The sequence below is a fragment of the Anomaloglossus baeobatrachus genome, chromosome 10, assembly GCF_048569485.1.
Source record: "Anomaloglossus baeobatrachus isolate aAnoBae1 chromosome 10, aAnoBae1.hap1, whole genome shotgun sequence".
NCBI classification, from domain to species: Eukaryota; Metazoa; Chordata; class Amphibia; order Anura; family Aromobatidae; genus Anomaloglossus; species Anomaloglossus baeobatrachus.
In genome coordinates this window covers 7588372-7613654 of record NC_134362.1, presented here as the reverse complement: position 1 = coordinate 7613654, position 25283 = coordinate 7588372, and the positions used below count along the sequence as shown (strand labels likewise).

General features: G+C 59.6%; 1 protein-coding gene across 2 annotated transcripts in view; it reads left to right on the top strand.

Annotated features, from left to right (window-relative positions):
- The window catches only part of STK33 (serine/threonine kinase 33), a 28223-nt gene extending 3400 nt beyond the window's left edge, over nucleotides 1-24823 (top strand). The window contains exons 5-12 of one of the 2 annotated variants that reach the window (XM_075326617.1): nucleotides 3942-4030; nucleotides 5833-5920; nucleotides 6338-6413; nucleotides 14014-14126; nucleotides 20304-20389; nucleotides 21226-21444; nucleotides 22297-22377; nucleotides 23612-24823. In XM_075326617.1, coding sequence (XP_075182732.1) covers nucleotides 3942-4030; nucleotides 5833-5920; nucleotides 6338-6413; nucleotides 14014-14126; nucleotides 20304-20389; nucleotides 21226-21444; nucleotides 22297-22377; nucleotides 23612-23791 — 932 coding nt within the window. In that variant the 3' untranslated portion in view covers nucleotides 23792-24823. Of the gene's footprint in view, nucleotides 1-3941; nucleotides 4031-5832; nucleotides 5921-6337; nucleotides 6414-14013; nucleotides 14127-20303; nucleotides 20390-21225; nucleotides 21458-22296; nucleotides 22378-23611 lie in introns of both variants that reach the window. The other variant, XM_075326618.1, reaches the window with a different exon arrangement.
- The last annotated feature ends 460 nt before the right edge of the window (nucleotides 24824-25283 follow it).

The following is a 25283-nucleotide window of genomic DNA, read 5'->3' as shown; positions in this document are numbered from 1 at the left end:
GTGAGCACGGACACTGGCTCCCTCTGCTGGACGCTGGGGGGAACTGCACAAATGGAAATTTTGAGGCTTTACCACCTATTCACTGAACAGAAATCTAAATACAACACTTTTTTTTATTTTTGTTCTTTGTTTCCCTGAGCTGAACTCTAAGACCGAAGACTTTTTCTCTCAAATATTGTTCACAAACTTGTGTAAATCTCTGTTAGTGACACTTCTCCTCTGCGGAGATGATCCGTCCACCTCACAGGTGCGGCAGATCGAGAGGCTGATTATTGCACAGGTGCGCCTTAGGCTGGCCATAATAACAAGCCACCCAGCCTCACAACCGCAGACCACGTGTAACCACATCTGGCCCCTGGAACCCTCCCCCCACATCCTGGCCCAGGACCCCCCCACATCCTGGCCCTAGACCCCGCCCCCCCCACATCCTGGCCCAGGACCCCCCCCCACATCCTGGCCCTGGACCCCCCCCACTCATCCTGGCCCTGGACCCCCCCCCCCCCCCCACATCCTGGCCCAGGACCCCCGACATCAGCATCCTCACCTCCACAATTGTCTGAAACCGGGTCCCGGACAGCGGCTGCAACAATCTGTGCAAAACCAAAGAATTTCTGCACAAACTCAGGAATGTCTCAGGGAAACTCTTCTTCAACTGCTCGTCGTCCTCATCGGGGTCTCCACCTGACTGCAGCTCGTCGTCCTCATCGGGGTCTCCACCTGACTGCAGCTCGTCCTCCTCATCGGGGTCTCCACCTGACTGCTGCTCGTCCTCCTCATCGGGGTCTCCACCTGACTGCAGCTCGTCCTCCTCATCGGGGTCTCCACCTGACTGCTGCTCGTCCTCCTCATCGGGGTCTCCACCTGACTGCTGCTCGTCCTCCTCATCGGGGTCTCCACCTGACTGCAGCTCGTCCTCCTCATCGGGGTCTCCACCTGACTGCAGCTCGTCCTCCTCATCGGGGTCTCCACCTGACTGCAGCTCGTCCTCCTCATCGGGGTCTCCACCTGACTGCTGCTCATCGGGGTCTCCACCTGACTGTTGCTCATCGGGGTCTCCACCTGACTGTTGCTCATCGGGGTCGCTAAATTGCACATTTTAGAGTGACCTTTTATTGTGACCAGCTTAAGGCGCACCTGTGTAATATTCACGCTGTGTAATCCGCATCTTGATCTGCCGCACCTGTGATGGGAATGGATCATGTCACTCAGTTGATAAGTGATCACTAACAGATTTATGAACAATATTTGAGAGAAAATGTCTGAGATCTCAGAGTTCAGCTCAGGAAAAATGGAGCAAAACCAAAAGTCACGATTATATTTTTGTTCAGTGAATATTGTTTCATGGCAGAATGTGCAGAATCCTGACCTCTACAGTCACATTCCGCACATTCACTATGATCTGTGTGTATCATATATATATCATCTTTTTTTCTTTCTTTTTTGATAATGAATTTATTCACCTCTTCCCCACCATTCTAGATTTATAATCCTGTATTATACTCCAGAGCTGCACTCACTATTCTGCTGGTGCAGTCACTGTGTACATACATTACTGATCCTGAGTCACCTCCTGTATTATACTCCAGAGCTGCACTCACTATTCTGCTGGTTGTAGTCACTGTGTACATACATTACTGATCCTGAGTCACCTCCTGTATTATACTCCAGAGCTGCACTCACTATTCTGCTGGAGCAGTCACTGTGTACATACATTACTGATCCTGAGTCACCTCCTGTATTATACTCCAGAACTGCACTCACTATTCTGCTGGTGCAGTCACTGTGTACATACATTACATTACTGATCCTGAGTTACCTCCTGTATTATATTCCAGAGCTGCACTCACTATTCTGCTGGTGCAGTCACTGTGTACATACATTACTGATCCTGAGTTACCTCCTGTATTATACTCCAGAGCTGCACTCACTATTCTGCTGGTGCAGTCACTGTGTACATACATTACTGATCCTGAGTCACCTCCTGTATTATACTCCAGAGCTGCACTCACTATTCTGCTGGTGCAGTCACTGTGTACATACATTACTGATCCTGAGTTACCTCCTGTATTATACTCCAGAGCTGCACTCACTATTCTGCTGGTGCAGTCACTGTGTACATACATTACATTACTGATCCTGAGTTACCCCATGTATTATACTCCAGAGCTGCACTCACTATTCTGCTGGTGCAGTCACTGTGTACATACATTACTGATCCTGAGTCACCTCCTGTATTATACTCCAGAGCTGCACTCACTATTCTGCTGGTTGTAGTCACTGTGTACATACATTACTGATCCTGAGTCACCTCCTGTATTATACTCCAGAGCTGCACTCACTATTCTGCTGGAGCAGTCACTGTGTACATACATTACTGATCCTGAGTCACCTCCTGTATTATACTCCAGAACTGCACTCACTATTCTGCTGGTGCAGTCACTGTGTACATACATTACATTACTGATCCTGAGTTACCTCCTGTATTATATTCCAGAGCTGCACTCACTATTCTGCTGGTGCAGTCACTGTGTACATACATTACTGATCCTGAGTTACCTCCTGTATTATACTCCAGAGCTGCACTCACTATTCTGCTGGTGCAGTCACTGTGTACATACATTACTGATCCTGAGTCACCTCCTGTATTATACTCCAGAGCTGCACTCACTATTCTGCTGGTGCAGTCACTGTGTACATACATTACTGATCCTGAGTTACCTCCTGTATTATACTCCAGAGCTGCACTCACTATTCTGCTGGTGCAGTCACTGTGTACATACATTACATTACTGATCCTGAGTTACCCCATGTATTATACTCCAGAGCTGCACTCACTATTCTGCTGGTGCAGTCACTGTGTACATACATTACTGATCCTGAGTCACCTCCTGTATTATACTCCAGAGCTGCACTCACTATTCTGCTGGTGCAGTCACTGTGTACATACAATACTGATCCTGAGTTACCTCCTGTATTATACTCCAGAGCTGCACTCACTATTCTGCTGGTGCAGTCACTGTGTACATACAATACTGATCCTGAGTTACCTCCTGTATTATACTCCAGAGCTGCACTCACTATTCTGCTGGTGCAGTCACTGTGTACATACATTACTGATCCTGAGTTACCTCCTGTATTATACTCCAGAGCTGCACTCACTATTCTGCTGGTGCAGTCACTGTGTACATACATTACTGATCCTGAGTTACCTCCTGTATTATACTCCAGAGCTGCACTCACTATTCTGCTGGTGCAGTCACTGTGTACATACATTACATTACTGATCCTGAGTTACCTCCTGTATTATACTCCAGAGCTGCACTCACTATTCTGCTGGTGCAGTCACTGTGTACATACATTACTGATCCTGAGTTACCTCCTGTATTATACTCCAGAGCTGCACTCACTATTCTGCTGGTGCAGTCACTGTGTACATACATTACATTACTGATCCTGAGTTACCTCCTGTATTATACTCTAGAGCTGCACTCACTATTCTGCTGCTGCAATCACTGTGTACATACATTACTGATCCTGAGCCACATCCTGTATTATACTCCAGAGCTGCACTCACTATTCTGCTGGTGCAGTCACTGTGTACATACATTACTGATCCTGAGTTACCTCCTGTATTATACTCCAGAGCTGCACTCGCTATTCTGCTGGTTGTTATTGGACTCCCCCATGACCTCTGTTGACCTTCTATAATGGGGGGCCCTCTTGCAGTCTCTGGGTCCGGGTGGCTTTGCAGGCAGGGTGGTTCGGGGGGGCGGTGCAGGCAGGGGGGGTCCGGGGGCGGTGCAGGGGGGTCCGGTCCTCACGTTTCTGTACATTGTGGGGGTCCGGTCCTCACGTTTCTGTACATTGTGGGGGTCCGGTCCTCACGTTTCTGTACATTGTGGGGGTCCGGTCTCTGTGATCTTCTTTCTCGTTTCTTGCAGACATCGTGCACCGGGATCTGAAGTTAGAGAACATCTTAGTGCAGAGCGCGGACGCCTCGGAGGGTGGAGCCGCGGCGCTGAACATAAAGGTGCCACGTGCGGGACCCCAACTGATTGTGTAGCCAAGAGCTGGCGTCAGTCAGGACTGCTGCTGCCATGGGAAACAGTCAGCAAGCTGGGGCGCCCCTATACAGAAAAGTGACACCCCTGCTTATTGCCTCTGCTAATCCTATAGGAAGGCTGACCCCGCACATCCTGTACAACGGGCGACCCCCGCTATTACCCCCGCACATCCTGTACAACGGGCGACCCCCGCTATTACCCCCGCACATCCTGTACAACGGGCGACCCCCGCTATTACCCCCGCACATCCTGTACAACGGGCGACCCCCGCTATTACCCCCGCACATCCTGTACAACGGGCGACCCCCGCTATTACCCCCGCACATCCTGTACAACGGGCGACCCCCGCTATTACCCCCGCACATCCTATAAGAAGGGTGACCCCCGCTATTACCCCCGCACATCCTATAAGAAGGGCGACCTCCGCTATTACCCCCCGCACATCCTATAAGAGGGGTGACCCCCTCTATTACCCCCCGCACATCCTACAAGAGGGGTGACCCCCGCTATTACCCCCGCACATCCTATAAGAAGGGCGACCCCCGCTATTACCCCACGCACATCCTATAAGAGGGGTGACCCCCTCTATTACCCCCCGCACATCCTATAAGAGGGGTGACCCCCGCTATTACCCCCGCACATCCTATAAAAAGGGCGACCCCCACTATTACCCCCGCACATTCTATAAGATGGGTGACCCCCTCTATTACCCCCCGCACATCCTATAAGAGGGGTGACCCCCGCTATTACCCCCGCACATCCTATAAGAAGGGCGACCCCCACTATTACCCCCGCACATTCTATAAGATGGGTGACCTCCGCTATTACCCCCCGCACATCCTATAAGAGGGGTGACCCCCGCTATTACCCCCGCACATCCTATAAGAAGGGCGACCCCCACTATTACCCCCGCACATTCTATAAGATGGGTGACCTCCGCTATTACCCCCCGCACATCCTATAAGAGGGGTGACCCCCTCTATTACCCCCCGCACATCCTATAAGAGGGGTGACCCCCGCTATTACCCCCGCACATCCTATAAGAAGGGCGACCTCCGCTATTACCCCCCGCACATCCTATAAGAGGGGTGACCCCCTCTATTACCCCCCGCACATCCTACAAGAGGGGTGACCCCCGCTATTACCCCCGCACATCCTATAAGAAGGGCGACCCCCGCTATTACCCCACGCACATCCTATAAGAGGGGTGACCCCCTCTATTACCCCCCGCACATCCTATAAGAGGGGTGACCCCCGCTATTACCCCCGCACATCCTATAAGAAGGGCGACCCCCACTATTACCCCCGCACATTCTATAAGATGGGTGACCCCCTCTATTACCCCCCGCACATCCTATAAGAGGGGTGACCCCCGCTATTACCCCCGCACATCCTATAAGAAGGGCGACCCCCACTATTACCCCCGCACATTCTATAAGATGGGTGACCTCCGCTATTACCCCCCGCACATCCTATAAGAGGGGTGACCCCCGCTATTACCCCCGCACATCCTATAAGAAGGGCGACCCCCACTATTACCCCCGCACATTCTATAAGATGGGTGACCTCCGCTATTACCCCCCGCACATCCTATAAGAGGGGTGACCCCCGCTATTACCCCCGCACATCCTATAAGAAGGGCGACCCCCACTATTACCCCCGCACATTCTATAAGATGGGTGACACACATCCCCCTGTCTTGTAATTACCCCTCAGTCGCAGCTTTTCTCTTTGGTGATGTCATGTACTAATCCGGGTGTTTTCTCAGGTGACAGATTTCGGTTTGGCGGTGCAGAAGGGCGGCGTTGGCGGTGAGAACATGCTGCAGTCCACCTGTGGGACCCCTATCTATATGGGTAAGGGGGCCGGAGTGAGGGCCCAGGGTCATTTCTTAAAGGGCCGTGAGAGTGCGGAGACGAGGCAGGTCCGGCGTGGTGATGTGTTTCCCAGGATCAGCAGCCGCCACATCACACATATCCGCCTGTCTCCTATACCGCCCTCCGCCGCTCCCCAGCTGCCGGCGCACTCACTGCCAACAATTAAAAAGTCACCGCTCATCCGGAGATTCCTCCAGTCATCACTTCTGTGGGGGGAGACACGGCCCGAACAGGTCCGTACATAATTCATCGCCCCATCTGCCGCCGTCCAGGACTCATCGGGGAATCAATTACACCCCATCAGCGGAATCGCTGCACCGCCGCCGCCACCGCGTGTTTAAGCATTTATAAGTGATTTCTGGATTATTAATATTCGTGTTTATCCTTCACTGGCAGCTCCTGAAGTGATCAACGCTCACGACTACAGTCAGCAGTGCGACATCTGGAGCATCGGCGTCATCATGTACATGCTGTAAGTAGGCAGCGGGGGCCTCCCCGGACACCCCCACTTCTCTCAAGACTGTGCAGTGTCACCTTTGCCCGTGTCCTGCGCTGGGCCCGTGTCCTGCGCTGGGCCCGTGTCCTGCGCTGGGCCCGTGTCCTGCGCTGGGCCCGTGTCCTGCGCTGGGCCCGTGTCCTGCGCTGGGCCCGTGTCCTGCGCTGGGCCCGTGTCCTGCGCTGGGCCCGTGTCCTGCGCTGGGCCCGTGTCCTGCGCTGGGCCCGTGTCCTGCGCTGGGCCCGTGTCCTGCGCTGGGCCCGTGTCCTGCGCTGGGCCCGTGTCCTGCGCTGGGCCCGTGTCCTGCGCTGGGCCCGTGTCCTGCGCTGGGCCCGTGTCCTGCGCTGGGCCCGTGTCCTGCGCTGGGCCCGTGTCCTGCGCTGGGCCCGTGTCCTGCGCTGGGCCCGTGTCCTGCGCTGGGCCCGTGTCCTGCGCTGGGCTCTTCTCTGTACAGGACACAATTACTGCGCATTCAAGTGCGGCACTCCCACCCTATTTTCTTATCAGTGCCGCACTCCCCCTTCTTTTTCTTTCATGTTTCAATGCTGCTCTCCACTCCCTTCTATTTTGTAGTGCCATGTATACCTTCCCGTTTATTGCAGGCGTTCCGAGTTCCTCCCCATATCTTTCCTGCTCCACCTCCTTTACCTCTCCCCCCTTCTCTTTCCAGCGTTGCACTCTCCCCTTCTCTTTCCAGCGCCGCACTCTCCCCCTTCTCTTTCCGACGCCACACTCTCCCCCTTCTCTTTCCGACGCCACACTCTCCCCCTTCTCTTTCCGACGCCACACTCTCCCCTTCTCTTTCCGACGCCGCACTCTCCCCTTCTCTTTCCGACGCCACACTCTCCCCCTTCTCTTTCTGACGCCACACTCTCCCCCTTCTCTTTCCGACGCCACACTCTCCCCCTTCTCTTTCCGACGCCACACTCTCCCCCTTCTCTTTCCGACGCCACACTCATCCCCTTCTCTTTCCGACGCCACACTCTCCCCCTTCTCTTTCCGACGCCACACTCTCCCCCTTCTCTTTCCGACGCCACACTCTCCCCCTTCTCTTTCCGACGCCACACTCATCCCCTTCTCTTTCCGACGCCACACTCACCCCCTTCTCTTTCCGACGCCACACTCACCCCCTTCTCTTTCCGACGCCACACTCATCCCCTTCTCTTTCCGACGCCACACTCTCCCCTTCTCTTTCCGACGCCACACTCATCCCCTTCTCTTTCCGACGCCACACTCTCCCCTTCTCTTTCCGACGCCACACTCACCCCCTTCTCTTTCCGACGCCACACTCACCCCCTTCTCTTTCCGACGCCACACTCATCCCCTTCTCTTTCCGACACCACACTCATCCCCTTCTCTTTCCGACACCACACTCATCCCCTTCTCTTTCCGACACCACACTCACCCCCTTCTTTTTCCAGCGCCGCACTCTCCCCCCCCTTTCTTTTTCCAGCGTCTTTTCCCACTTTCTCCAGAGGACACTGATCCAGTCTTCTGGTGTAGGGTAGTCCTTGCATCTTCAGACACGGGGCACAGCGGAGCTCCTGCCTGACTTGCTGAGTACAGACTGCCCTCGTGTCCCGCACAATACGTGCTGTCTGGGTCACCTGCGGGACTCGGGTCGTCTTGTGTCACACGTCTGCAGCAGCCGGTTGTCAGACCGTTACTTTGTGGCCCGCGGTCCGCAGCGTCGAGTGTTTTCGCGTTGTGGAGTGTAATTTAGAATCGATGTCCTGCCGTTTATTTGCAGAACCGCAGTTTCAATTATCACCCCCTCCCCCGATACGTCTTGTTGTCGCGGCGTTGTCTTTGCTGATGGAGTTTTTTTATATTTATATATTTTATTTTTTTTAGCACCGCGATCATAGCGTGAAGACAGCACATAAATTGTGGCGCTATTCTCTGCTCTCTCAAGTGACTAATTGTGATTTTCATTATTCCGTCTATAATATCTTTATACGTCTGCAAAACAAATAAAAGGAATTTGCATTTTGATGAGGATCATTATGTAATGGCGCCGGCGCTGACAGTTGTGAAATTGGGTTACACTGAGCAGCAAAATAATTGACTACCGCGAAAAGAAGCCATTTATTAGTCAGTAAAGATGATTGGAGGAGCGAGGGCGACTCCTACAGGCCGGCCCTGCGCACTGCACCCCTGCGGGGAAACGCCTTCCATAGTCCACAGCGTCCCGGCAGCTTCCCTGATATCTCCACAACCTCCCGGCATCTTCCCTGATATCGGCCGATCAGTAGATAGGCGCGGTTCACAAAGAAGCACCAAGAAATGGGCAACACCGAGGACCGCAGACAACAGCGAGCCACAATGTCATCAAGAGCGAGGAGACTGGGGGTGATGATCCCCGATCTCACATCAGCTTGTCTGTGTGGCATCAAGAGACGGGAAATAGTTGGGGGACGCTCACCTGAACAGGTCGTGCATGTCACAACCCCATTATGTGCCCATAGAGAATACAGCTGCTGCCGTCACCCCCGCGAAGAAAACCTTCATCTGCCAATGTACTGGAGGACGTTTCCGGCTGACCGCGCCGCTCCTGGAAGGGGGACTGACGGCGCCGCTCCTGGAAGGGGGACTGACGGCGCCGCTCCTGGAAAGGGGACTGACGGCGCCGCTCCTGGAAGGGGGACTGACGGCGCCGCTCCTGGAAGGGGGACTGACGGCGCCGCTCCTGGAAGGGGGACTGACGGCGCCGCTCCTGGAAAGGGGACTGACGGCGCCGCTCCTGGAAGGGGGACTGACTGCGCCGCTCCTGGAAGGGGGACTGACTGCGCCGCTCCTGGAAGGGGGACTGACTGCGCCGCTCCTGGAAGGGGGACTGACGGCGCCGCTCCTGGAAAGGGGACTGACTGCGCCGCTCCTGGACGGGGGGTTGTTCCACGATGTTGTATTTATTACGCTTTTCAAGATCATACCAAACTCTCAAAAAATAAGAAAACATCAATATTGTCTATTTTATAAAAAGTTTGGTACAAGTTTGAAACACGTAATAAATACTACAGCAGCGAGGAGCAACCCCCCCTCCAGCAGCAGCGAGGAGCATCCCCCCCTCCAGCAGCAGCAGCGAGGAGCAACCCCCCCTCCAGCAGCAGCAGCGAGGAGCAACCCCCCCTCCAGCAGCAGCAGCGAGGAGCAACCCCCCCCTCCAGCAGCAGCAGCGAGGAGCAACCCCCCCTCCAGCAGCAGCAGCGAGGAGCAACCCCCCCTCCAGCAGCAGCAGCGAGGAGCAACCCCCCCTCCAGCAGCAGCAGCGAGGAGCAACCCCCCCCTCCAGCAGCAGCAGCGAGGAGCAACCCCCCCCTCCAGCAGCAGCAGCGAGGAGCAACCCCCCCTCCAGCAGCAGCAGCGAGGAGCAACCCCCCCTCCAGCAGCAGCAGCGAGGAGCAACCCCCCCCTCCAGCAGCAGCAGCGAGGAGCAACCCCCCCTCCAGCAGCAACAGCGAGGAGCAACCCCCCCTCCAGCAGCAGCAGCGAGGAGCAACCCCCCCCTCCAGCAGCAGCAGCAGCAGCGAGGAGCAACCGCCCCCCTGCAGCAGCAGCAGCGAGGAGCAACCGCCCCCCTCCAGCAGCAGCAGCAGCGAGGAGCAACCGCCCCTCCAGCAGCAGCGAGGAGCAACCCCCCCTCCAGCAGCAGCGAGGAGCAACCCCCCCCTCCAGCAGCAGCGAGGAGCAACCCCCCCTCCAGCAGCAGCGAGGAGCAACCCCCCCTCCAGCAGCAGCGAGGAGCAACCCCCCCTCCAGCAGCAGCAGCGAGGAGCAACCGCCCCCCTCCAGCAGCAGCAGCGAGGAGCAACCGCCCCCCTCCAGCAGCAGCAGCGAGGAGCAACCGCCCCCCTCCAGCAGCAGCAGCGAGGAGCAACCGCCCCCCTCCAGCAGCAGCAGCGAGGAGCAACCGCCCCCCTCCAGCAGCAGCAGCGAGGAGCAACCGCCCCTACAGCAGCAGCAAGGACAGCCAGAAACATCCCTTTACTCCTCAATGGGATCAAGCTGCTTGATACAGCGGTACAGATTTCTGCGGTCCCCGCTGCTCCCAGTACAGATCCCTGCGGTCCCCGCTGCTCCCGGTACACATCCCCGCGGTCCCTGCTGCTCCCGGTAAACATCCCCGCGGTCCCTGCTGCTCCCGGTACACATCCCCGCGGTCCCTGCTGCTCCCAGCACTGATCCCTGCGGTCCCCGCTGCTCCCAGCACTGATCCCTGCGGTCCCCGCTGCTCCCAGTACAGATCCCTGCGGTCCCCGCTGCTCCCAGTACAGATCCCTGCGGTCCCCGCTGCTCCCAGTACAGATCCCTGCGGTCCCCGCTGCTCCCAGTACAGATCTCTGGTGCCCCTACTGCTCCCGGTACAGATCCCTGCGGTCCCCGCTGCTCCCGGTACAGATCCCTGCGGTCCCCGCTGCTCCCGGTACAGATCCCCGCGGTCCCCGCTGCTCCCGGTACACATCCCCGCTGCTCCCGGTACACATCCCCGCGGTCCCCGCTGCTCCCGGTACACATCCCCGCGGTCCCTCTGCTCCCGGTACACATCCCCGCGGTCCCCGCTGCTCCCGGTACAGTCCTCACTGCTGGGTATAGCCCTTTGAGAGAATGGACCTGTTGCCTCGCAGGCGTTCGCGGTAGGTTTGGAATAATCCCCGCTCCGCGCTGTTTGAAAGCAGAATCCGGTGTCAGAGTGTGAACTAATGGACCACATTTGATGGTGTTTCTACCCATCGTGCCGGGCGTGAGGTCTGCCGTCTGTTCTCTGCCGTCTGTCCGCAGCCATGATCGAGCCATGCTGCAGGTTGTGTGAGCAGCGGCTGATATCGGACTGACGAGCGGCTCCAGATGTGATCGGCTCGGCTGCGTCAGAGGTTGGCGGTTGCGCTGTGCTTCGCACTTTCCGGGTCCGGGCACTTGTCATCTAGAGGCGATGCAGCGGAGGGAATAACATGTGCCGTCCGGGGGCAACGCTGACGTAGAGGGGGTGGGATGATGGTCTCCTCCTGGTGGGAGTAGGATAATGGTGGTCTCCTCCCGGGTCCGGACCCCTGTGTCACCCCCGCTGTCTCTCTCCCCGGGTCCGGACCCCTGTGTGACCCCCGCTGTCTCTCTCCCGCAGGTCCGGACCCCCTCTGTCACCCCCCCCGCTGTCTCTCTCCCGGGCCCGGACCCCTGTGTCACCCCCGCTGTCTCTCTCCCGCAGGTCCGGACCCCTGTGTCACCCCCCGCTGTGTCTCTCCCGGGTCTGGACCCCCTGTGTTACCCCCCCCGCTGTCTCTCTCCCGGGTCTGGACCCCTGTGTTACCCCCCGCTGTCTCTCTCCCGGGTCTGGACCCCTGTGTCACCCCCCGCTGTCTCTCTCCTGTGTCACACCCCCGCTGTCTCTCTCCCGCAGGTCCGGACCCCTGTGTCACCCCCGTTGTCTCTCTCCCGGGTCTAGACCCCTGTGTCACCCCCGTTGTCTCTCTCCCGCAGGTCCGGACCCCTGTTTGACCCCCGCTGTCTCTCTCCTTGGTCCGGACCCCTGTGTTACCCCCGCTGTCTCTCTCCCGCAGGTCCGGACCCCTATGTGACCCCCGCTGTCTCTCTCCTGTGTCACCCCCCGCTGTCTCTCTCCCGGGTCCGGACCCCTGTGTTACCCCCCGCTGTCTCTCTCCCGGGTCTGGACCCCTGTGTTACCCCCCGCTGTCTCTCTCCCGGGTCTGGACCCCTGTGTCACCCCCCCCCCCCCCCCCGCTGTCTCTCTCCTGTGTCACACCCCCCGCTGTCTCTCTCCCGGGTCTGGACCCCTGTGTCACCCCCCGCTGTCTCTCTCCTGGGTCCGGACCCCTGTGTTACCCCCGCTGTCTCTCTCCCGCAGGTCCGGACCACTGTGTCACCCCCCGCTGTCTCTCTCCTGTGTCACCCCCCGCTGTCTCTCTCCCGGGTCCGGACCCCTGTGTTACCCCCGCTGTCTCTCTCCCGGGTCCGGACCCCTGTGTTACCCCCCCGCTGTCTCTCTCCCGGGTCTGGACCCCTGTATCACCCCCCGCTGTCTCTCTCCTGTGTCACACCCCCGCTGTCTCTCTCCCGGGTCTGGACCCCTGTGTCACCCCCCGCTGTCTCTCTCCTGTGTCACCCCCCGCTGTCTCTCTCCCGCAGGTCCGGACCCCTGTGTGACCCCTGCTGTCTCTCTCCCGCAGGTCCGGACCCCTGTGTCACCCCCCGCTGTGTCTCTCTCCCGGGTCTGGACCCCTGTGTTACCCCCCCGCTGTCTCTCTCCCGGGTCTGGACCCCTGTGTTACCCCCCGCTGTCTCTCTCCCGGGTCTGGACCCCTGTATCACCCCCCGCTGTCTCTCTCCTGTGTCACACCCCCGCTGTCTCTCTCCCGCAGGTCCGGACCCCTGTGTCACCCCCGTTGTCTCTCTCCCGGGTCTAGACCCCTGTGTCACCCCCGTTGTCTCTCTCCCGCAGGTCCGGACCCCTGTTTGACCCCCGCTGTCTCTCTCCTTGGTCCGGACCCCTGTGTTACCCCCGCTGTCTCTCTCCCGCAGGTCCGGACCCCTATGTGACCCCCCGCTGTCTCTCTCCTGTGTCACCCCCCGCTGTCCTCTCTCCCGGGTCCGGACCCCTGTGTTACCCCCCGCTGTCTCTCTCCCGGGTCTGACCCCTGTGTTACCCCCCGCTGTCTCTCTCCCGGGTCTGGACCCCTGTGTCACCCCCCCCCCCCGCTGTCTCTCTCCTGTGTCACACCCCCGCTGTCTCTCTCCGGGTCTGGACCCCTGTGTCACCCCCCGCTGTCTCTCTCCTGGGTCCGGACCCCTGTGTTACCCCCGCTGTCTCTCTCCCGCAGGTCCGGACCACTGTGTCACCCCCCCGCTGTCTCTCTCCTGTGTCACCCCCCGCTGTCTCTCTCCCGGGTCCGGACCCCTGTGTTACCCCCGCTGTCTCTCTCCCGGGTCCGGACCCCTGTGTTACCCCCCGCTGTCTCTCTCCCGGGTCTGGACCCCTGTGTCACCCCCCCCCCCCCGCTGTCTCTCTCCTGTGTCACACCCCCGCTGTCTCTCTCCCGGGTCTGGACCCCTGTGTCACCCCCCGCTGTCTCTCTCCTGTGTCACCCCCCGCTGTCTCTCTCCCGCAGGTCCGGACCCCTGTGTGACCCCTGCTGTCTCTCTCCCGCAGGTCCGGACCCCTGTGTGACCCCCGCTGTCTCTCTCCCGCAGGTCCGGACCCCTGTGTTACCCCCGCTGTCTCTCTCCCGCAGGTCCGGACCCCTGTGTGACCCCCGCTGTCTCTCTCCCGCAGGTCCGGACCCCTGTGTGACCCCCGCTGTCTCTCTCCCGCAGGTCCGGACCCCTGTGTTACCCCCGCTGTCTCTCTCCCGCAGCAGGTCCGGACCCCTGTGTGACCCCCGCTGTGTCTCTCCCGCAGGTCCGGACCCCTGTGTGACCCCCGCTGTCTCTCTCCCCGCAGGTCCGGACCCCTGTGTGACCCCCGCTGTCTCTCTCCCGCAGGTCCGGACCCCTGTGTGACCCCCGCTGTCTCTCTCCCGCAGGTCCGGACCCCTGTGTGACCCCCGCTGTCTCTCTCCCGCAGGTTGTCCGGGGATCCGCCCTTCATGGGAAGCTCAGAAGATAAGCTTTTTGAACACATAAGGCGCGGGGAGCTGCGGTTCTCGGCTCCGGTGTGGCAGTCGGTGAGCGAGGCGGGTGAGTGCCCACGCAGAACACCGCCTCTTGTTTACCTCCAGTGTAAGGACAGAAGCAGCATGGCGCAGAGAAAAGGCTTTTAATGGCCGTGAGCAGCCGCGGGCCGGACCGCTACAAATAAAGAGCCTTTTAGCAGCCGCCACGCCGGGGCTGAGCCGCTATTGTGCGGCTGACATGGACGTTACTTAGGAAAGGTTCAGCCATCGATCGCTTACATTAGCCCCGTGTCCCTGACAATGGCTCGCTCCTGTGTGACCTAATCACACCAGTGTAATGCCGCCACCGCCCGCACACAGTGCTATTATGTGCGCCAACCGGGGGAATCCACACAGAACGCCGCCCCCCACAGCCCCCGCTTATTCCACTACGACCAGCAGAGAAAGCGGCAACACAAACACTTGTAATGGCGGCTGCAGGGATATTCCCCACATTACAGGACTGGTGATAACGTCCCACCTGGGAGGGACCCCCGGAGAGCGGAGCGGGGGGCTGCACGTCCGCTGCCCCCCTCTGACTACAGCCCTCTGCAGAAAATGGCGCAGGGACACGAGGAGCAGCCCCCGCTCTGTACCCATCCCAGCGGCTGGACCCCCGGAGATCAGAACATGTCCCTCCTTCTGTGGACGGTTGCATAATCCAGAATATTCCAGATTCTACAAATATTTTTCTTACAATTCCCCCCACGGGCTCATGGCGATGCCGTGTGTGATGTGACCGGACGTGATGACGCCGTATGTGATGTGACCATGGTGTGATGTGACCAGAATCGTGGTGACGCCGTGTGTGATGTGACCATGGTGTGATGTGACCGTGTGTGATGTGACCGGACGTGATGACGCCGTATGTGATGTGACCATGGTGTGATGTGACCAGAATCGTGGTGACGCCGTGTGTGATGTGACCATGGTGTGATGTGACCAGAATCGTGGTGACGCCGTGTGTGATGTGACCGTGTGTGATGTGACCGTGTGTGATGTGACCGGGCTCGTGGTGACGCCGTGTGTGATGTGACCGGGCTCGTGGTGACGCCGTGTGTGATGTGAGCGGGCTCGTGGTGACGCCGTGTGTGATGTGACCGGGCTCGTGGTGACGCCGTGTGTGATGTGACCGGGCTCGTGGTGACGCCGTGTGTGATGTGACCGGGCTCGTGGTGACGCAGTGTGTGATGTGACCGGGCTCGTGGTGACGCCGTGTGTGATGTGACCGTGTGTGATGTGACCGGGCTCGTGGTGATGCCGTGTGTGATGTGACCATGTGTGATGTAACTGGGCTCGTGGTGATGCTGTGTGTGATGTGACTGTGTGTGATGTGACCGGACGTGATGACGCCGTATGTGATGTGACCGTGTGTGATGTGACCATGGTGTGATGTGACCAGAATCGTGGTGACGCCGTGTGTGATGTGACCGTGTGTGATGTGACCGGACGTGGTGACGCCGTGTGTGATGTGACCGTGTGTGATGTGACCATATGTGATGTGACCGGGCTCGTGGTGACACCGTGTGTGATGTGACCGGGCTCGTGGTGACGCCGTGTGTGATGTGACCGGGCTCGTGGTGACGCCGTCTGTGATGTGACCGTGTGTGATGTGACCGTGTGTGATGTGACCGGGCTCGTGGTGACGCCGTGTGTGATGTGACCGGGCTCGTGGTGACGCCGTGTGTGATGTGGCCGTGTGTGATGTGACCGGGCTCGTGGTGACGCCGTCTGTGATGTGACCGGGCTCGTGGTGACGCCGTCTGTGATGTGACCGTGTGTGATGTGACCGGGCTCGTGGTGACGCTGTGTGTGATGTGACCGGGCTCGTGGTGACGCCGTGTGTGATGTGACCGGGCTCGTGGTGACGCCGTGTGTGATGTGACCATGTGTGATGTGACCGGGCTCGTGGTGACGCCGTGTGTGATGTGACCGTGTGTGATGTGACCGGGCTCGTGGTGACGCCGTGTGTGATGTGACCGTGTGTGATGTGACCGGGCTCGTGGTGACGCCGTGTGTGATGTGACCGTGTGTGATGTGACCGGGCTCGTGGTGACGCCGTGTGTGATGTGACCGTGTGTGATGTGACCGGGCTCGTGGTGACGCCGTGTGTGATGTGACCGTGTGTGATGTGACCGGGCTCGTGGTGATGCCGTGTGTGATGTGACCGGGCTCGTGGTGACGCTGTGTGTGATGTGACCGGGCTCGTGGTGACGCCGTGTGTGATGTGACCGTGTGTGATGTGACCGTGTGTGGTGTGACCGGGCTCGTGGTGACGCCGTGTGTGATGTGACCGGGCTCGTGGTGACGCCGTGTGTGATGTGACCGTGTGTGATGTGACCGGGCTCGTGGTGACGCCGTGTGTGATGTGACCGGACGTGGTGACGCCGTGTGTGATGTGACCGTGTGTGATGTGACCGGGCTCGTGGTGACGCCGTGTGTGATGTGACCGTGTGTGATGTGACCGGGCTCGTGGTGACGCCGTGTGTTATGTGACAGTGTGTGATGTGACCGGGCTCGTGGTGACGCTGTGTGTGATGTGACCGGGCTCGTGGTGACGCCGTGTGTGATGTGACCGTGTGTGATGTGACCGGGCTCGTGGGTGACGCCGTGTGTTATGTGACAGTGTGTGATGTGACCGGGCTCGTGGTGACGCCGTGTGTTATGTGACAGTGTGTGATGTGACCGGGCTCGTGGTGATGCCGTGTGTGATGTGACCGGGCTCGTGGTGACGCTGTGTGTGATGTGACCGGGCTCGTGGTGACGCCGTGTGTGATGTGACCGTGTGTGATGTGACCGTGTGTGATGTGACCGGGCTCGTGGTGACGCCGTGTGTGATGTGACCGGGCTCGTGGTGACGCCGTGTGTGATGTGACCGTGTGTGATGTGACCGGGCTCGTGGTGACGCCGTGTGTGATGTGACCGTGTGTGATGTGACCGGACGTGGTGACGCCGTGTGTGATGTGACCGTGTGTGATGTGACCGGGCTCGTGGTGACGCCGTGTGTGATGTGACCGTGTGTGATGTGACCGGGCTCGTGGTGACGCCGTGTGTTATGTGACAGTGTGTGATGTGACCGGGCTCGTGGTGACGCTGTGTGTGATGTGACCGGGCTCGTGGTGACGCCGTGTGTGATGTGACCGTGTGTGATGTGACCGGGCTCGTGGTGACGCCGTGTGTGATGTGACCGGGCTCGTGGTGACGCTGTGTGTGATGTGACCGGGCTCGTGGTGACACCGTGTGTGATGTGACCGTGTGTGATGTGACCGGGCTCGTGGTGACGCCGTGTGTGATGTGACCGTGTGTGATGTGACCGGGCTCGTGGTGACGCCGTGTGTGATGTGACCGGGCTCGTGGTGACGCCGTGTGTGATGTGACCGTGTGTGATGTGACCGGGCTCGTGGTGACACCATGTGTGATGTGACCGGGCTCGTGGTGACGCCGTGTGTGATGTGACCGGGTGTGATGTGACCGGGCTCGTGGTGACGCCGTGTGTGATGTGACCGGGGTCGTGGTGACGCCGTGTGTGATGTGACCGTGTGTGATGTGACCGGGCTCGTGGTGACGCCGTGTGTGATGTGACCGTGTGTGATGTGACCGGCTCGTGGTGACGCCGTGTGTGATGTGACCGTGTGTGATGTGACCGGGCTCGTGGTGACGCCGTGTGTTATGTGACAGTGTGTGATGTGACCGGGCTCGTGGTGACGCTGTGTGTGATGTGACCGGGCTCGTGGTGACGCCGTGTGTGATGTGACCGTGTGTGATGTGACCGGGCTCGTGGTGACGCCGTGTGTGATGTGACCGGGCTCGTGGTGACGCTGTGTGTGATGTGACCGGGCTCGTGGTGACACCGTGTGTGATGTGACCGTGTGTGATGTGACCGGGCTCGTGGTGACGCCGTGTGTGATGTGACCGTGTGTGATGTGACCGGGCTCGTGGTGACGCCGTGTGTGATGTGACCGGGCTCGTGGTGACGCCGTGTGTGATGTGACCGTGTGTGATGTGACCGGGCTCGTGGTGACACCATGTGTGATGTGACCGGGCTCGTGGTGACGCCGTGTGTGATGTGACCGGGTGTGATGTGACCGGGCTCGTGGTGACGCCGTGTGTGATGTGACCGTGTGTGATGTGACCGGGCTCGTGGTGACGCCGTGTGTGATGTGACCGGGCTCGTGGTGACGCCGTGTGTGATGTGACCGGGCTCGTGGTGACGCCGTGTGTGATGTGACCGTGTGTGATGTGACCGGGCTCGTGGTGACGCCGTGTGTGATGTGACCGTGTGTGATGTGACCGGGCTCGTGGTGACACCATGTGTGATGTGACCGGGCTCGTGGTGACGCCGTGTGTGATGTGACCGGGTGTGATGTGACCGGGCTCGTGGTGACGCCGTGTGTGATGTGACCGGGTGTGATGTGACCGGGCTCGTGGTGACGCCGTGTGTGATGTGACCGGGTGTGATGTGACCGGGCTCGTGGTGACGCCGTGTGTGATGTGACCGGGCTCGTGGTGACGCCGTGTGTGATGTGACCGGGCTCGTGGTGACGCCGTGTGTGATGTGACCGGGCTCGTGGTGACGCCGTGTGTGATGTGACCGGGCTCGTGGTGACGCCGTGTGTGATGTGACCGTGTGTGATGTGACCGGGCTCGTGGTGACGCCGTGTGTGATGTGACCGGGCTCGTGGTGACGCCGTGTGTGATGTGACCGTGTGTGATGTGACCGGGCTCGTGGTGACGCCGTGTGTGATGTGACCGTGTGTGATGTGACCGGGCTCGTGGTGACACCATGTGTGATGTGACCGGGCTCGTGGTGACGCCGTGTGTGATGTGACCGGGTGTGATGTGACCGGGCTCGTGGTGACGCCGTGTGTGATGTGACCGGGTGTGATGTGACCGGGCTCGTGGTGACGCCGTGTGTGATGTGACCGTGTGTGATGTGACTGGGCTCGTGGTGACGCCGTGTGTGATGTGACCGGGCTCGTGGTGACGCCGTGTGTGATGTGACCGGGCTCGTGGTGACGCCGTGTGTGATGTGACCGGGCTCGTGGTGACGCTGTGTGTGATGTGACCGTGTGTGATGTGACCGGGCTCGTGGTGACGCCGTGTGTGATGTGACCGGGCTCGTGGTGACGCCGTGTGTGATGTGACCGTGTGTGATGTGACCGGGCTCGTGGTGACGCCGTGTGTGATGTGACCGTGTGTGATGTGACCGGACGTGGTGACGCCGTGTGTGATGTGACCGTGTGTGATGTGACCGGGCTCGTGGTGACGCCGTGTGTGATGTGACCGTGTGTGATGTGACCGGACTCGTGGTGACGCCGTGTGTTATGTGACAGTGTGTGATGTGACCGGGCTCGTGGTGACGCTGTGTGTGATGTGACCGGGCTCGTGGTGACGCCGTGTGTGATGTGACAGTGTGTGATGTGACCGGGCTCGTGGTGACGCCGTGTGTTGTGACAGTGTGTGATGTGACCGGGCTCGTGGTGATGCCGTGTGTGATGTGACCGGGCTCGTGGTGACGCTGTGTGTGATGTGACCGGGCTCGTGGTGACGCCGTGTGTGATGTGACCGTGTGTGATGTGACCGTGTGTGATGTGACCGGGCTCGTGGTGACGCCGTGTGTGATGTGACCGGGCTCGTGGTGACGCCGTGTGTGATGTGACCGTGTGTGATGTGACCGGGCTCGTGGTGACGCCGTGTGTGATGTGACCGTGTGTGATGTGACCGGACGTGGTGACGCCGTGTGTGATGTGACCGGGCTCGTGGTGACGCCGTGTGTGATGTGACCGTGTGCGATGTGACCGGGCTCGTGGTGACGCCGTGTGTGATGTGACAGTGTGTGATGTGACCGGGCTCGTGGTGACGCTGTGTGTGATGTGACCGGGCTCGTGGTGACGCCGTGTGTGATGTGACCGGGCTCGTGGTGACGCTGTGTGTGATGTGACCGGGCTCGTGGTGACGCTGTGTGTGATGTGACCGGGCTCGTGGTGACGCTGTGTGTGATGTGACCGGGCTCGTGGTGACGCTGTGTGTGATGTGACCGGGCTCGTGGTGACGCCGTGTGTGATGTGACCGTGTGTGATGTGACCGGGCTCGTGGTGACGCCGTGTGTGATGTGACCGTGTGTGATGTGACCGGGCTCGTGGTGACGCCACTTGTCCGATGTTTCTTATTGTAAAGCTTTTTCTCGTCACTTTCCTTCCAGCTAAAGACGTTCTACAGAAACTCCTGAGAGTGGATCCTGCCGACCGGATCACCGCCAACGAGCTGCTCGACAACTCCTGGATCACAGTAGGTTTCGGTAGATTAATATGGACACGCGTCACTGCACTCGTCCCTCTCAGAGACCCCCAGAAATCGTAGCTGATGATCATAGTCACACTGGCTGGTGGACGCTCGGCCGTGCACACCCCTGCTTCTCCCTCCATCACTTTCTTCCTACTTTTTTTTCCATACCACTCTGTCCTCACTTCCTCCAAACCCCTCTGCGTCCCCCTCCCTCCAGCCACTTTTGTCTCTCTGTCCTCCCCCTCTGGACATCTCTGCCCCTCCATCCTTCTTCCTCTGTCCTCCTCCCTGCAGACACCTTTCACCTCCGTCCTCCCAGCACTTCTGTCCCTCCGTCTTCCTTGCCCCGGACGCCCCCGGTCTCCCCGCCCTCGCCCCGGACGCCCCCGGTCTCCCCGCCCTCGCCCCGGACGCCCCCGGTCTCCCCGCCCTCGCCCCGGACGCCCCCGGTCTCCCCGCCCTCGCCCCGGACGCCCCCGGTCTCCCCGCCCTCGCCCCGGACGCCCCCAGTCTCCCCGCCCTCGCCCCGGACGCCCCCGGTGTCCCCGCCCTCGCCCCGGACGCCCCCGGTCTCCCCGCCCTCGCCCCGGACGCCCCCGGTCTCCCCGCCCTCGCCCCGGACGCCCCCGGTCTCCCCGCCCTCGCCCCGGACGCCCCCGGTCTCCCCGCCCTCGCCCCGGACGCCCCCGGTCTCCCCGCCCTCGCCCCGGACGCCCCCGGTCTCCCCGCCCTCGCCCCGGACGCCCCCGGTCTCCCCGCCTCGGCCCGGACGCCCCGTTCTCCTCGCCCTCGCTCCGGACACTCTCGTAACATTACACTCTCATAATGTCACTTGTCAGGGAGACACCAGCAGTGTCCAGAGACCGTCCAACGTGCTAGAAATGATGAAGACGTGGAGGAACAGCCCAGACAACGATGACCGTCTGGAGGGAGACTCTAATGGCGTTCCCAGGGCGGCCATGTTGGACACGGTTGAAGACCGGAGCAGCCCGACCAGCAGCAACGGGACATCTGAGACCGACAGCTGCAGCAGCAAACCGTCCACGCCAACCAAACCGGTACACGGCAAAGGCAATGACCCCCCTCCCCCGTCCTGTGTCTGACCCCCTGTGTGTTCTGGTCTCTGCAGGCGCCGCACCCTCTGCTGGTAATGTGCCTGTGATTTACAGCAGCTGCGCCGTCTGCCGCGATCGCAGTGAAGATACTGCAGCGTTAAACCCCATTTAACGAGTGACGATTTCCTTCATTGTCCCATAAAGTCTTGTTTTATTGTTATTTGCGGTTTATTGAAGAATCTGATATTTTCTGGTTGCGCCGTATTTCTGAGCGACGTTTTCACTGTCTTTTTACTGGACAGTAAATGTCAGACTGTGACTTACTGACAGGACGGCCGCAGAGCGGGGAAGCGCTCCCCGGCCCGGTGCAGAGCGGAGAGGCGCTGCCCGGCCCGGTGCAGAGCGGAGAGGCGCTGCCCGGCCCGGTGCAGAGCGGAGAGGCGCTGCCCGGCCCGGTGCAGAGCGGAGAGGCGCTGCCCGGCCCGGTGCAGAGCGGAGAGGCGCTGCCCGGCCCGGTGCAGAGCGGAGAGGCGCTGCCCGGCCCGGTGCAGAGCGGAGAGGCGCTGCCCGGCCCGGTGCAGAGCGGAGAGGCGCTGCCCGGCCCGGTGCAGAGCGGAGAGGCGCTCCCCGGCCCGGTGCAGAGCGGAGAGACGCGCCCGCCCTATCTGCTGCCCTTTCCCCGCCTGCCGGGCTTTCCCCAGTGACGGCCGCTGTTTGCACTCCTCGGCTTTCCTCTCAGCACCGGTTGCCGGTGGTTTACACTCAGCGGCTGCGTCCCCTCCTATTGTCGCTGCCAGTCCGGCGGCCCGTGTTACCGCTCATCTTTCCGCTCACAAATAATTTCTTTCACTTTAGGTCGGGAAGAAGAAGCCCCTGTCCTGCGCTCCACCGAACGGCACCGTCCTGAGGAAGAACACAAGTCTGAAACCTAATGCAGTAAGTCCTATACGGGGCCGCCATTACAGCACCGAGGACACAGGGGGCGCTGCACAGATAGCGCGCTATATAGACCCCATATACTACAGGCAGCGGCAGACCCCACTGATTACTTCAGGACCATATAATAATCTGTGTATGGGGTCTCCCAAATGTCCCCTGATAAATGTCAGCAAAGCAGCAAGATATGTTCTCAGGGGAGATAAGTCATCTTGGAAGGGGTCTGTGGGGAGAAGGAGGTAGGTTGGGGATATAAAGGGGGGAGTCTAGGGGAAGCAGGGGTTGGAGGCAGAAGGTCAGCGGGGGGGACGGAGGAGTCTGGAGGGAGGTCAGTGGGGGGGGGGATGGAGAAGTCTGGAGGGAGGAGGTCAGTGGGGGGGGGGGACGGAGGAGGTCAGTGGGTGGGACGGAGGAGTCTGGAGGGAGGAGGGCAGTGGCGGGGCGGAAGAGGTCAGTAGGGGGGATGGAAGAGTGTGGAGGGCACGGAGGTCAGTGGGAGGGCACGGAGGTCAGTGGGAGGGCACGGAGGTCAGTGGGAGGGGGGGCGGAGGAGTCTGGAGTGAGGTCAGTGGGGGACAGGAGTCTGGAAGGAGGAGGTCAGTAGAGGGTTGGATAGCGAAGCCTGGAGTGAGGTGGTCAGGGGGGGGGGGGACGGAGGAGTCTGGAAGGAGAAGGTCAGTGAGCGGACAGAGGAGTCTGGAGGGAAGAGGTCAGTAGGGGGGAACAGAGGCGCCTGGAGTGAGGTGGTCAGTGGGGGGAGATGGAGGAGTCTGGAAGGAGAAGGTCAGTGGGGATGGAGGAGGCAGGAGAGAGCAAGTCAGGGGGGGGGGGGAAGAGCCTGAAGGGAGGAGGTTGTGGGGGGGACGGAGGAGTCTGGAGAGGAGGTCACGGGGGGGTGCGGAGGAGTCTAAAGAGAGGAGGTCGTGGGGGGGGTGGAGGAGCCTGGTGGGCGGAGGTTGTGGGGGGATGGAGGAGTCTGGAGGGGGGATGGGGATGGAGGAGGCTGGAGGGAGGAGGTCATGGGGGGGACGGAGGAGTTGGAAAGGAGTTCATGGGGGGGGGGGTGCGGAGGAGTCTAAAGAGAGGAGGTCGTGAGGGGGGGGTGAAGGAGCCTGGTGGGCGGAGGTTGTGGGGGGGATGGAGGAGTCTGGAGGGAGGTGGTCGGGGGAGACATAGACTCCTATCTCCCCTCTCCCCATTAATGATACAGACAATGTAATATTTACATCTTCAGATGGACAGAAAAATGTCTCCCAAGCTGGGTGGTCTCCAGGACAGTCAGGACCACTCTGTGTCACCGACCATAAGAGGGGCCCCTGGGAAGCCGGGATTCAGCATGAGCTCCAGCCACAGCCTGGGACAGAGGGTGTCCCCCGGACCACTGAGCGCCCCCCGGATGAAAAAGACATTCTAATTTCAGACAATAGGAAACTCTTGTGCCAAAGTAACAGGGGCCCAACCCCACAATGAGGAGCAGACACCGGACATTGCGTTCTCTGCAAAGTGTGAACATCGACAAGTGTGCAGAGCTGCAAAGGCAATTCTGCAGCCCCTTTCCTGGAGCCGCGCACCGCCCTGCACTGACCACCGGGGTCATCACATGAAGACTCCCTGCCCCTGTATAGTATCTCCGGGCGCGGCGACGTGTCTGCGCCCCTTATGTGCCCCGCAACTACGAGTTATCACCGTGCCTTAAAGGAGAAAGAGAGGAATCCTCAAGCAAGAGGAGGAAATGATGGCCAAAAAAAAGAGCTGCAGGTCCCGTCACATTCCAGGTCCCGACCCGTCACTGGCTGCGGCGGACGTCCCGACCCGTCACCGGCTGCGGCGGACGTCCCGACCCGTCACCGGCTGCGGCGGACGTCCCGACCCGTCACCACTTGTCATTCCATTTCTTATTCTCCCATTATTCTTACAAAAAATTCCAGAAAAAGTGAAATTCTTCCGGCTCCGCTCACGTCCGCAGCGCCAGATGGCTGCGATGCCACGGAAACTGCTGGCCACGAAAGCAGAGAAACCCAGGAAGACGTACCAATATTACCAAGATGGTGGAAAGTTTCAGCCCCGATCTGGCCGACTGTTCCTACACGTGCTGCTAACATGATGTAAAGTGAGATGTAATGAGCAGTGGCGCTGGCTGCCCCCGGACGCGTCATCGTCACCGGCCACCCCCTTGAAGCGTCACCGGCCATGTCATCAGCACCGGCCACCCCCCGGACGTGTCACCGTCACCGGCCATGTTATCGGCACCGGACGTGTCACCGTCACCGGTCATGTCATCGGAACCAGCCACCCCCCGGACGTGTCACTGGCACCGGCCGCTTCCCCCCAGACCCGTCACTGGCCACCCCCCCCGGACGTGTCACCGGACACCCCCGGACGTGTCACCTTCTGATTAATGTGTTCTTTCTTTATACTTGTCATTAAAGACTTGGTCGTTTCTTGAGTCACGTGTAGGTGATTCTGTGGGACCCCCGCGCCGGCTGCTGCTGGACGTTAATGTGCCCCCAATTATCCCCTTCCACCACATACAACTTTTTGTTTTCTTCCTCCTCGAGGAGGCTTTGCTTTTTATTTTCAGTCTCCGGCCGTACCAGGGATTGCTTTTTGCAAGACGAGTTATAGAGATGGTGAAATTTATGGGGTCATTCATATAACGGACTGGAAAATGGGCCGAGACCTGCGGGTTGTTTTACCGCACAATATGTGACCTGGGCACACGACCCTCCGCTCTGCACGCTCATGCCGATGTCACAATTTTTTATTTTTCTTATTTTTTTTTTTTTTTATATATATTAGTGACATAAACACAGACCAGAAGTTTGTAAATAAATAATTTAGTGTTGTCCGTCCACACCCGCTAACCCCATCCGTTGGTGCCCCTCCGTCCGCACCCAGTGCCCCGT